Source organism: Grampus griseus, assembly GCF_964374135.1.
Source record: "Grampus griseus genome assembly, chromosome: X".
Lineage (NCBI taxonomy): Eukaryota > Metazoa > Chordata > Mammalia > Artiodactyla > Delphinidae > Grampus > Grampus griseus.
This window is the reverse complement of record NC_138999.1, coordinates 12,362,315-12,375,592: the sequence shown is the minus strand read 5'-3', so window position 1 is coordinate 12,375,592 and position 13,278 is coordinate 12,362,315. Positions and strand designations below refer to the sequence as shown.

The following is a 13,278-nucleotide window of genomic DNA, read 5'->3' as shown; positions in this document are numbered from 1 at the left end:
ATCATCTTCCTTTATAGATGAGGAAATGGGGGCTCAAAGAGATAGCTTGTGGCAGAGCTGGGATTCAAATCCAGGTGACTCCAAAGCCTGGACCCTTGTCAGTTGCTGTCTCTCTGATGCTGTAATGTCAAGGATCAGAAAATCATATAGAAGTTACCAGAACAGACGTTTAAAGGAACGAAGATAGCCACACTGACTTGTGTATTCATTAGGTTCCGTGTTGTTCAAATGGAGTGATTGAGAAGAGTTCAGTGAAGGGTGGGGGAAGGAGAAAGGGCTGGTGAAGTACCCAGAGCTGGCAGAAAGGGAGAGCTGTTCCCACCCTTAGACTGAAGAGGCAAGAGGATGGAGCGGTTATGGGAACCGAGAGAGGAAATGGAGAAGCGGGCTGCAGGACTGGCTGGAGGAGGGGCAGCCCCTGCCAGCCCTTAGCCCGGCAAGCGGGTGGGGGGCAAGAGGGCCTATGGATGCATTCCATGGAGGTCAGCATCCTGGGATACAGCCCAGTGGGGAAGGAAGGAAAGAGGATGGCGTCTCCGGAGGCGCAAATGGAAAATACCTAGCACAAAAGACCTTTGAAAATAATCCTCCAGTTCCCATGAAAGAAATAATTCTTCCCTCTCCATCTTATAAAATTCCTTTTGCTCAGTAGATAAGTTTTTGATTCTGTCGCTACCATATTGTTGGGAAATGTAATAAACGTGGCATAGAAGAGCAGTAATAACAAACTTAGCAAAACATTAAAAAGCTGTAAGTCAAACTACATTCCTTTTGGTTCTGTGTCGCAAATTCCTCACGCACATTGGTATATTCATTTAATTGTCACATTTGCCTCTACAATCTAGCCTCATGATCGTGAAAAGAGGTAGCACAATAAAATTAGCCATGCACCGAATATACCCATGTTAGGTAATTATCTTAACTGGATGGAAAGAATGGAATCCTGATTTGTTTGATACTAGGTTAACTTATCCTTAATTTTCCCCCCTACTTAAAATATCCCTTAAACTGAAGAGTTTCTTTTTCTAAATTCTTTTAGAGAATCTTGGAACTTGTAAAAATTCTGACCTCTGCTGTTTGACAGTCAGGGGAAAAAATGACATAAGTATGGCTAAGCATCAACTGTGAGTGGAAACAAAGCTTGCATAACGTTAACATAAGAGACTTTAGTTCATGACCGTGTTATACCCTAGAGTATAGCTGAAAAATTTCGCAAGAAGATGAAGTTCATGCAAAATAAACACTCTTAAAAACACCCGCTTACTTAGACTCATGGACGTGCCATTACGTATAAAAAGGTCAGGCTAAACACAACTTTAATGGATCGCTTCCACTTAACAGTGGATAATTGAGTATTTTGACTGCTGTCCTCAACAAATGAGTGGTTTTAAAGAATGTGCTTAAGTGTAAATGTACAGCAGTTTTTCTTTCCAAATATGCATATTTGAACATTGTAATAGTGGTTTTTCTTTTAAAGAAAAACTACCTCTCATCCCAAAGTTATGGACTGTTCAGTGAAATACATCTTAGAAACTAAGTGAATAAAATGAAGACTCTATGTAGTAAGGACTACATGGAATGCTGATTGAATGGACAGAGCATTCAAATCAAGTTGAAATGCATCCATACATCAGAGAGCCTCTAGAAACAAAGTAACTGATATTCTCAGCAAGTAAATTTTACTTATGGAGATCCCATCTTGCTTCCTCTGGTCACAGCAATTTCATTGCAAAAAGTAATAAGGCATATTCTTAAGAATATCCCCTCTAGCTCTAGAGTAGACTGCCTGGGTTCAAATCCCCACTCTTCCGATCAATAGTTATATGGCCTTAGGCAAGTTATATAACCTCTCTGTACATCTGTTTCTTCCCCTGTAGAGTTGGAGGGGGGTAATTTAAAAAACCCTCCCTATTATGTTGTTACAAAGGTAAATGAATTAATATAAAAGTGTTTACAACAGGGGCTAGCATATAGAAACATGGAATGATATTCATGTTACCTCTCATTGTTTGGGCATGATGGTCTTGTATCAGTCAGTTATTACTATATAATGCTGCATAATAAACACCCTAAAACTTAGTGGCTTCAAACAACGATGGCTTTTTCTCGTTTGTATATCTGAGATTCCTTTAGTTTAGAGTGGGCTCAGTTGGGCTTGGTGGCAAGCTGCAGGTTGAGTCCCGGTCTGGTCCCTGTGTCTCGTATCCCTTAGACCAGCAAGCCTGCCAGCTCATGCTCTTCACATGGCTAGAGCAGATGCATGCACGCACAGTTCAAGTCTGTGCTTGTGTCATGTCTGCTAATGTCCTGTCAACCAAAGCAAGTCACATGGCCAAGTCCAAAGTCAAGGAACAGAAAACTGTATTCCTCCAATGGAGATGGCATGGGAAGAGATAAGTAAATAGTTTTGAACAGTAATCTGTTCACCATGGTTGCAAAGAAACTTCATAGCTATAATTTCATTTAATCCTTACAATTCACACTCAGACTTAAAGCAGGAGCAGGGGACATTTTACAAGGTTACCATTTTACAAGCGTTCTAGGGACACCAAAAATTTAAGAGATTTGACAGAACTTAAATACTTGATAAAGTTGGTTAAGGCCCTGGTCTTCTGACACCCAGCCCAGAATTCTTTCCTTCATGCCAGCCCTTAGCCTTATTAGTTGTGTTTTTTTTTTAATTTTATTGAAGTATAGCTGATTTACAATGTTGTGTTGATTTCGGTTGTACAGCAAAGCGACTCAGTTATACACATATATATTCTTCTTCATATCCTTTTCCATTATGGTTTATTACAGGTCATTGAATATAGTTCCCTGTGCTGTACAGTAAGACCTTGTTGTTTATCCATCCTATATATAATAGTTTGCATATTAGCTCTATTCTTTTTTTTAACATCTTTATTGGAGTATAATTGCTTTATAGTGGTGTGTTAGTTTCTGCTTTATAACAAAGTGAATCAGTTATACATATGTTCCCATATCTCTTCCCTCTTGCGTCTCCCTCCCTCCCACCCTCCCTATCCCACCCCTCTAGGTGGTCACAAAGCACCGAGCTGATCTCCCTGTGCTATGCGGCTGCTTCCCACTAGCTATCAGTTTTACGTTTGGTAGTGTATTCTTAATGGACGACTTTGCTAAAGTCATTACCGTAAGGGACAAAGGCAAAAATGCAGACTGTAGAAATTATTCTTATTTTTTAAAATATGTATTATAGTTCTCTTTCTCTGCTCTAGCTCTTTGAGATATCAGTACCTTTGACATCAGTACCTGAATTAGTGCCTGTTAAAGTTGCCAACCATACAGGTTGTAAGTGCTTGCCAACAGCTCCCCGCCATCCGTACTCGATTATTAGAAGATCCGTCCAGATCCCCGAAGAAGATCGGTAAGCATTTCTTACACTTCTTTATGCTTGTTCTTGCCTTGGCTAAAGCTGTGTGTGGAGCATAGTTCATTAATTACAGAGTCATCGCTCTCTCTTCAAGCTCTTTGTCTTTTAGGTTCTAACCCAGATCTACGGGTAATAACTGTTTGGCAAGTAGATTTTTTATGAGGTGTTACATGTATATTGCAGTAGGATCAGAAAGTTCAGTGGTTTTGATCTCAGCATGTCAAGCTGTGGGCACGTTTGTTCTTAATATGCCTAGTTTGATGCAGCTGTAAAACTCTACTCCAGACTCAGATTTGGCATCTGTTCCCTCATTCCAGAACAAGCATTAGATAAAACCCATTTCAGGCTGTTTACATCTTTAAGTCCTGAAGTTAGGAGGGGGAAAGTAGGCTCCTGGAGTCACTGGGGAGCGGCACAACGGTGTGCATCTGATTCTGGTAGTTTTTTAAGCCTTCCTCTTAAGTTGACCAAATGGGAAATATTATTTTAAATGAAAAATGACTTAAATTTAATTTGACTAGACATTTTGTGAGTATTTTGTGATTCTTTATGAGACAAATTATGACACCCTCAAGTGTTCTGAAATCAAAGGTAAGAATCATTGATTTGGGGGAAAAGAATTTACTACAGAGAAACAAAGGGCAAATCACAACTCTTGAATAAAAATACAGAGTAATTAAGTTGGATACTTAGATCTTGCACAAGTAAAGGAGTAAACGCACTGTGTGAGTGCCAAGTAGAAAAGAAAGCTCGTAATAAAGGAACATTTATCCTCAAGATTTTCCTGCTGTCCTGGCCAATGTTCTTATCTCCGTGTTACAGACATAATGCTCAGGAGCTATGTTAGAACACTGTTCACTTGGGGTAAATAAGCTCTGTTGACAGCTAATTTACATAGTTTTTAACACCAATCCTCTTAAAAAGATTATACCTTTCCAAAATTACAGTTTGGTTTCCAAACGTTTCCACAGAGAATATTTGTAATTACAGAATTACTATCTAATAACATGCTGTTCATCAATATGAATTAAGCTCCTTAAAAATCTTCACTGTTCTCCACTCAGAAATGTATTCAACGTTTCTTAGAAAATGTTCCAAAGGTATGACTGCTCTCGAAAGCTTTAAAATCTGATTTATTGTTTTCTCCTCCTAGCTGTTCCCATTCCAAGAAACTCTGTCCTATTGACATGCTCTGGGACAGCAACAAATGTAAATGTGTTTTACAGGAGGAGAATCCACTCGCCGGAATGGAAGGTAATCATAGCAGTGGTGAAATGATAATAGTAATAATAATAATAACAACAATAGCAGCTAGTATTTACTGACCAAGCGCTCTTGTAAGCCTTTTATATGTATCAACTCATTTAATCCTCCCAATAATCCTAATGTATGATTAGTATCCCTTTTTTTTTTTTACAATTACAAAATGGACACACCAAAATGTCTAGTAACTTTCTAGACACACAGCTAAGAGTGATAGAAGCAGTGAGATTCCAGAGACCTCTGTGCTATAATTATATAGTAAGTCTACCAATGCATCATTCTGCTTTTTAATCTTAAAGACCCAAATGATTAGAGCATCCCAAAACATTGAATTTGAAAGGGGATGATAAACTTTAATGAAAGCCACTTCAGAATGAAACACGAGTCAACCACGTTTTACTAAGTTATTTATATAAAAAGTCCTACAGGAATGTAAGGTCATTTTGGACGTGTTGGTTTCTTTCAACTGTGTCATGGGAAAACATGCCAATAATTTGAAAAAAATGGGGAATAAGAGAAGAATTCTTCTGAAACGAGGGCAAAGTAAAGCAAAACACAGCTGTTGGGCTCAGGGGAGTTGGGAACCAGATGAGCTAGGCTCTCGTCACTGCACATAACTCACAATGCTCTGATTTTTGATTACGAACATCTGGCTGAAAGTGAATCCACTTTTTATTGACTTCTGAGAGAACTTGACGTGATTCCACTGTAAAGATAGTAAGGGATCATGCAATTTGAACCTTGCTTGTTTCCAACTATGATCTACAAGCAAGATTAGTAAGGATTAAGCTCTAAGGAATCTGTCCTAGAAACTGTAAATAACAAGCTACTCCCTGTGCTTCAGTCTCTCAGCTTCCAAGTGTTTTCATGAAAGCTCAGCCCAGGGTTTGAGGGAATCTTAAAGTTCATGTAGTTTAAATGCCCATGCAGATCTTTTTTAAAAATTGAAGTATAGTTGACTTACAATGTTTCAGGTATAGAGCAAAGTGGTTCAGTTTTATATATATATTCTTTTTCAGATTATTTTCCATTATAAGTTATTGAATATAGTTCCCTGTGCTATACAGTAAGTCCTTGTTGTTTATCTATTTTATATATAGTAGTGTGTTTATGTTAATCCGAAACTCCTAATTTATCCTCTCACCCCTTTCCTTTTGGTAACCATAAGTTTGTTTTCTATGTCTGTGAGTCTGTTTCTGTTTTGTAAATAAGTTCATTTGTATCATTTTTTTAGATTACACATATAAGTGATATCATGATATTTGTCTTTCTCTGACTTACTTCACTGAGTATGATAATCTCTGGGTCCATCCATGTTGCTGCAGATGGCATTATTTCATTCTCTTTTATGACTGAGTAGTATTCCATTGTATACATGTGCCACATCTTCTTTATCCGTTCCTCTGTTGATGGACATTTAGGTTGCTTCCATGTCTTGGCTATTGTAAGTAATGCTAACATTGGGGTGCATGTACCTTTGCAAATTAGAGTTTTTGTCTTTTCTGGATATATGCCCAGGAGTGGGATTGCTGGGTCATACAGTAACTCTGTAAATGCCCATGCCAATCTTGAATGCCATGTACATCCTTCCCACCAAGTCTTCAGCCATCCCCTGCTAGAAGATGCATCAGTCATGGGGAAACTTGACAAACCCACTGAGGCAGCTCAGTTACGCTGGGCACACTCTTGTTGCTAATAAACTATACTGAACCTGAATCTGTCTCTCTCTCTGTCTAGAAGAGTGCTGTCCAGTGGAATTACAGTGAGAGTCACATATGCAACTTACATTTTATAGTACTCACATTAAAAAGGTTAAAAGAAACAGATGAAATTAATGTTAATGTTTTACTTAACCTAATATATAAAAAATACTCTCATTTCAACATGCAGGCAATATAAAATTTATCAAGGATATACCCTTCATTCTTTGTGCTGAGTCTTTGAAATCCAGTGTGTATTTTACACTTAGAGCACGTCTCAATTCACACTGGCCATTTCATGCTCATTCTGGCCCGTAGCCAGCATGTTGGACAGCCCAGCTCTAGAGCATCAACTTGTTAGTTCAGCTTTACCCTATAGAACCATGTAAAACCAATCTGATTCTTTCTCCATGTGACCCATTTTTAAATGTGTTAGACAGTTATTGTGCGGAATCCAAAAAATGGCACAAATGAACTTATTTACAAAACAGAAATAGAGTCACAGATGTAGAAAACGAACTTACGGTTACCAAGGAGGAAGGGGGGGAGGGATAAATTGGGAGATTGGGATTGGCATATACACAGTATTATACATAAAATAGATAACTGATAAGGACCTACTGTACAGCACAGGGAACTCTACTCAATACTCTGTAATGACCTATATGGAAAAAGAATCTAAAAAAGAGTAGATATAGGTGTATGTATAACTGATTCACTTTGCTGTACACCTGAAACTAACACAACATTGTAAATCAACTATTCTCCAATAAAAATTTTTTTAGAAAGAAAGTTATCGTGGAAAGCTGTATACATAGAACGTAAAGGCTGTTCTAATCAAGCTTTTCCTGGTACACAGCTCCTGGGAGAGAGATTTGTACTTCGGAGGTTTACATGCAGGACTGCTTTCAAAGGTGAAGGGTCGGGGGCAGCACTGGGCAGAGGGAGAAGTTGAACCGTGTTGCAGTTGCTGAGAGGCATTAGCCAAGCCTGTGGGGAGCTGAAACTGGGACAGCCCGTGGGGGGATGCCTCAAATTGAGGCAAAGGGGCTGGGTCCTATGGACTCGTCACTGGATATGGGCTGCCTCAGAGAGGGGATATAACCTTGGGTGAGGCAGCTTCTTTCTGCTGAAGGTAATTCCTGGGGAGGGACTTAGCCGGCGCCCATGTGTGTTGAGGCCGGGAAGAGTAGTGGAGAAAGAGGAGTGCTCTGAGCCAGGGAAAAATGAGCGCTCAGGGCTGGAAGTGAAAGACCGCAGCGCGTCAGGCTGCTGGAAGACAGTCAGCATGGTGGGGACGTTACAGGAGGGGGCTGGGTAGATGTGAGAGAGGAAGCTGGAGAGGTTCACAGGGGACCCTTGTAAAGCGTGTCCCAGAGCTTGGACGTGATGCTAAACGCAAAAGGAAACCACTCAACTGGTTTAAGTGGACAGTGACAGCACCAGTTAGAATTTTAACAAAATCAACCGAGTGACAGTGTACAAGAGGATGGGTTGGCCTGGGGCAGGCGAGGAGGAAGGGGACCTTTTAGGAAGTTGTGGCAGTGATGGAAGTGAGAGGCATGGGGTAGCCTGGATCACTTCTGATCACTTCTCATTTTCATCTCTTGCAACTCAGTTAATGTGGGCCAAGTTCATGGTCACTTCTCCAGTGGCTTCATCAAACTGATGATATATATTGAGCTTACTGTTCACTAAATACTTTTTCTTTCCACACACGTGGCTATTAAGCCAGCTGCCTTTTCTGTAATAACTTCTCTTCCCTGGATGAGCATATGTGAGTTAGTGAATCCAAGTCCAATTTAATTTCATCTTGTTAGATTCAGGCCATTGCTCTAAACTGTTTTAAAAAACAAACAAACAAGAAAACTAACAATACCAAAAAAAGAAAAAAAATTAGGGAGTCCTGATCCTGGATTTTAAATTCTTCAAGATACCCACAAATTCAAGAATTTACTTTGACAAATTCCATCAGTTTATTGATTTAAAATGATAAATGGAACCAGGCTGAGGACCTAACACGTTGGTACCCCATCATCAACTTCCCTAGGATTGAAATTGATACACAATACATGGGGTATCACCCTTAGCTAGTTACCGCTTCACTCAGCTCTCCTACATCCATTCTCTGTCACTTCCAACTTATCTGTAAGGATCGAGGTCAGCCACTGCCAGCTACCTTGCTGAAGTTCGGCAAATACTCGGTAGACTGTGTTTCCCTAAACCACGGCTCTAAGAATGGAGTTGGGACAGCCTGAAGTGTTCTAAGTGAATCTCTACTGCCACCTAGTGATCATGCAAATCTTTTAGGAGCTTCTGTCTAGTCTCGTCTTGCCCCAAAGTGACATCTGGCATCTGCGTATGGCTTACAAAGATTACCTTCTTCCTCTTCACACAATTCAGATCTAGCCTTTCAATACGCATTCCACAGGAGCCCTCAAAGATCATCAGTCACAGAGCAGTTAAGACTATGAGATTGGATGACATGAGACTGCCATTTTGATATATCATTAATGGCCAGATATTGGCAAGACCATATGCCTTAACCCAATGTCTTGGAATGCTAGATGGGATTCTTCAGAATCTCCATATATCGGCCTGCTTCAGGACCCTTTTATTACAACAAATAAACTCAACAAATGTTTTTCAAGTGCCTATTTTATGCCAGAACGATGAGACCTGATCCCTATAACCTTTAGGAGTTTTTCATTAACAGAGGAAACAGAGAAATAAACAGACAAATGTAAGCAGTACCAGAAAGGACAGAATGGAAATATGCACAGGGTAGGGCACTTAACTAAATTTGAAGTTGGGAAAGGTATCGGGGGAAAGGATGACTAGCAAAGGGAACGACAAGGCGAAAAGCATGGGGTTGAGAGACCCTGACATATCACGAGAACTGAAAGTACTATAGTTTGGTATGGCGGAACATAGGATACGTGAGAGAGAGACAGAAGATGAGTCTGGGAGGTTAATGGGGTCCAGCTCATGGAGGGTCTCTTATGTCTTGGTGGGGAAATTGACTCTTATTGGGGAAGAGAGAACCTTTTAAGGTAGTTAAAGCAGTAGAGCAGGGACTTCCCTGGTGGCGCAGTGCTTAAGAATCCGCCTGCCAGTGCAGGGGACACGGGTTTGATTCCTGGTCCGGGAAGATCCTACATGACGCGGAGCAGCTAAGCCCGTGCGCCACAACTACTGAGCCTGCGCTTTAGAGCCCACGAGCCACAACTACTGAGCCCTCATGCCTAGAGCCCATGCTCCGCAGCAAGAGAAGCCACCACAATGAGAAGCCCGCCCACCACAACGAAGAGTAGCCCCCGCTCACAGCAACTAGAGAAAGCCCGCGTGCAGCAACGAAAGACCCAACACAGCCAAAAATAAATAAATTTAAAAAAGATAAAGCAGTAGAGTGACATGATTAGATTTGCATTTGATATTGTGGAGAATGGATTGAAAGGGTAAAACTTGTGGTGAAGTGAATGAGTGCCATCTGCACAAAAAGTACAAGGTACTGACTTAATTGAGGCAGTGGCAGTGATGATGCAAAAGAATAAATTCAGGGAGGCAGAACTGGGTGGACATGGTAATTAGATTCAACATGGCGGGTGAGTCAAGAGTGATGGTACCATTCACTAAGTGAGGCACACTGGGAGAGAAGCAGGTTTGGGGAAGAAACTCAACACTTAACTTTCCTCCGAGCCTTTCAAGAATGCCAAGGTGACATTGTCAAGTTCTTCCAAAGTTTCTGTCTCCTCTGTTTTTTGCAATGAATTTCAACTCGATGATCAGAATTGGATATGGAGTAGTAGTTATCCAGTTGTTTTGTATATTTTCTAGAAGAAATATCGGTCAGCTAAGTGTGTCAAAAACCTCTCAGACCCTCCTCTCTCAGCTGATCATGTTTTCCGACAGATGTCTGTGGAATCAAAGTTCATTGTCACTGCTGTATCCTTTATATTAGTATTATGATCTGCGGTGGGGAAATACATCACTGTTTCTACCCATAGCCTGGAAGGTGTGAGGTGTATTTTTTGACCAACACTTTTTCCGTTTAGATCACGCTCATCTCCAGGAGCTGGCTCTCTGCGGTCCACACATGAAGTTTGATGAAGATCGTTGTGAGTGTGTCTGTAAAACGCCATGTCCCAGAGATCTCATCCAGCACCCAGAAAACTGCAGTTGCATTGAGTGCAGAGAAACTCTGGAGAGCTGCTGCCAGAAGCACAAGATATTTCACCCAGATACCTGCAGGTGAATGACTTTTGCACTTTTGCCTAAATTTGGCCTGTTGACATTTAATGTAAATACCATTTAGATTTGGTGGGATTCCTTATTAAGCCAATTTTACTGTTCAGTGCCAAGCCCCCTTTTTGATAGTAAAACAGAGGTTTGGCAACTACGGAATAAGTATATAGAGTGATGATTGACTGTGAAATCCAGAAAATCCTGCCTACTGTTGTTGGCTTATGGATCTTAAGCAAAAAGTAAAGTTGATGAAATTTCAACAATTATTATTTCAGATCAGCTGACTCTTTAGCTCAGTCTCTCTCAATATATATCCACATATGTTTGCTTTTTTTCTTTGAGGAAGGGGATGTCACTGGATTTATATAGCAAGAACTTTACTGATGAATAGAACGCTTAGAAGTTAGCAATTGTGCTTTAATAGATTTTGAAACCATGTGGGGTAACCATCAGGATTTTATATTGACATTTCAAATATGTATCTGGAAAATTTACTTTGAAAACGTAATCAAATCAGATCAGAGTTTTTCGTTGGAATTTAGTCCTTGATTCTGAATTCTCATGTTTATTTTCTTCTGTAACAGCTGTGAGGACAGATGCCCCTTTCACATGAGAACCTGTGCAAATGGAAAACCAGCATGTCCAAAGCATTGCCGCTTTCCAAAGGAGAGAAGGGCCGCCCATGGGCTCCACGATCGAGAAAATCCTTGATTCAGCCTTGATCCCCAGTTCCCCATCCCTGTCGTTTTAAACAGCATGCTGCTTTGCCAAGTTGCTGTCACTGTTCCAGGTGTTAGAAAAAAAATCCGCGTTACATAGTACTATGGTGAATCCAGATGGACCTTCCATTAAACACCAGCTGAGGATCCCCTGGCTCTCTGACAGATGTCTTCTAACTGAAGGTGCTCTGCACACCAAGGAATGGAGAGTGAAAAAGGTTTGATCATCGTGGAATGACAGGTACCATGTGATTAATTACTCAGAGCAGATGAGGCAGTTCGCATAGTCTTCGAGTCCTTTGCTAATTGCAACTCTCTTGTGAATTATTCTGATTCTTTCTTATGCCGATTTTGATTTGTATGATCAGCACTGATTACCTGATTACTGTCCAGCTTGTAGTTTTGAGTTTACCAAACTACTGTCTGTTGTTTCATATTTAAGTGTATTTAAAGAAAATAAACACATCATTCAAGCCAGAGAATTTCGTGTTATTGAATATGCTACCGCTCTAAATTTTATGCTAAATAAAAAAATATTTTACAGAGAGAAAGGAATTCAGAAGTGCGAGGTGTGGGAGAGACATGAACACAAGAAAACTAGACTCCACTTTTGGGAAACTGAAAGAATAGGTCTCAGAAGGTTTAAGGTTCTAAACGAGGTTAAATAAATGTGACCCCCAAATCAGCTGGACATCAGTCTTTCCTTTGAGATTCAGTTGACCTTGACTTGACCCCCAGTTGAACTTGACTTGATGGAGGAGAGCCCACTGGTGCCCCTGACATCTTTGCGGCTGTATATTTCTTCCGGCCACCTCCAGCTCCACGTTTCTGCGCTTATTCAACTATCAGTCTCATTCACATCTCAGTTCTCAGGGCCTCATGATTCATCTCTCTTTTCCACAGCTACCCAGGAAGGGAGCACAAGCCTTTTTCCTTTGCTTTTTTGCTCAAATACTCCCACAAATAACTTGTTGATGGTGTAGATTTACTGAAAAGTTTGGTAAAACAGGGAATTTAGCAGCTCTAGTGGAACGAAGTTACTTAGCAAATAACTTAAAAATTGATGCTCTCCCAAGCATCTTGCATAGATAAGTAGGTAGGTAGGTAGGTAGATAGATGATAGATACACACATAATCTATTACATTTATTGCACACTTTTGTAAATAGTTATGTTCACGTTATCTCCCCACTACTCTGTGACCTCTTTGCGATTGGAACTGTGTCCTGATCAAACTTGTGTAACCCAAGTTTCTCAGGCCAGACCATCTGGAGCAGTACAATAATAAGGAGATAAAGAATGATAAACATAGCAAAAAACTGTATTGTTTCTCCTAGAGCCGAGTGGTAGAATGCTTGGATCCTGTCCCAAATCCCTGCCCTTCCTCTCTCAGGGTTCCTAAGCAGTTCCCAAGTTCTCCCGTCCTTTGCTGAAGTTCTCTCGGAGGCTGTGGCTCTGGGCCCTCTGCTTCCTTCCTTCCTTCCTTGCCTTAGCTCTCAGCCCCTACCCTGGGGACACAGCTGATCTTGACCTTGCCTGGGACCAGTCCCCACAGTGCAGCCATTACCATGGCCTCATCATTTACTGGTGTTGGCCCAGTCACTGCTGTCCTGTCACTGTCCCTTTTGTCCTCACTTTATGACCTTTATGTCAATGGGCCTTCTTTCTTCTAGTTGTACTGTTTGATTCTCAGGCTTCTGAAAGGGCTCACAGGTAACTAGTTTCTTAAATGTATTAGCATTCAGCTTCTCGCTCTGTCCCTTCATTCAGTTTCTACCACTCTCTCCTCCTCAATAGTATTGGGTTAAATTCCCTTGAGAGCTGGGGCAGCAGACGGTCTAAGGGACACTGCTCAATTAGAGTCACTTTGCTCATCTTGATTGGTTAAAAAGAGAGGTCGAATCCCAGACAAGGACAAAAGACTTGAGTTGAAGGACAGGCTCTGCCACTTAATTGCATTA

The 13,278-nt window shown here is 40.8% G+C and overlaps 1 protein-coding gene across 2 annotated transcripts in view; it reads left to right on the top strand.

Annotated features, from left to right (window-relative positions):
* Nucleotides 1-11,772, top strand: part of VEGFD (vascular endothelial growth factor D) — a 36,501-nt gene extending 24,729 nt beyond the window's left edge. The window contains exons 4-8 of one of the 2 annotated variants that reach the window (XM_082681309.1): nt 2,800-2,829; nt 3,237-3,385; nt 4,545-4,645; nt 10,410-10,605; nt 11,184-11,772. In XM_082681309.1, the coding sequence (XP_082537435.1) occupies nt 2,800-2,829; nt 3,237-3,385; nt 4,545-4,645; nt 10,410-10,605; nt 11,184-11,310 (603 nt within the window). In that variant the 3' untranslated portion in view covers nt 11,311-11,772. The remainder of the gene's footprint in view (nt 1-2,799; nt 2,830-3,236; nt 3,386-4,544; nt 4,646-10,409; nt 10,606-11,183) is intronic. The other variant, XM_082681310.1, reaches the window with a different exon arrangement.
* Nucleotides 11,773-13,278: the final 1,506 nt, after the last annotated feature.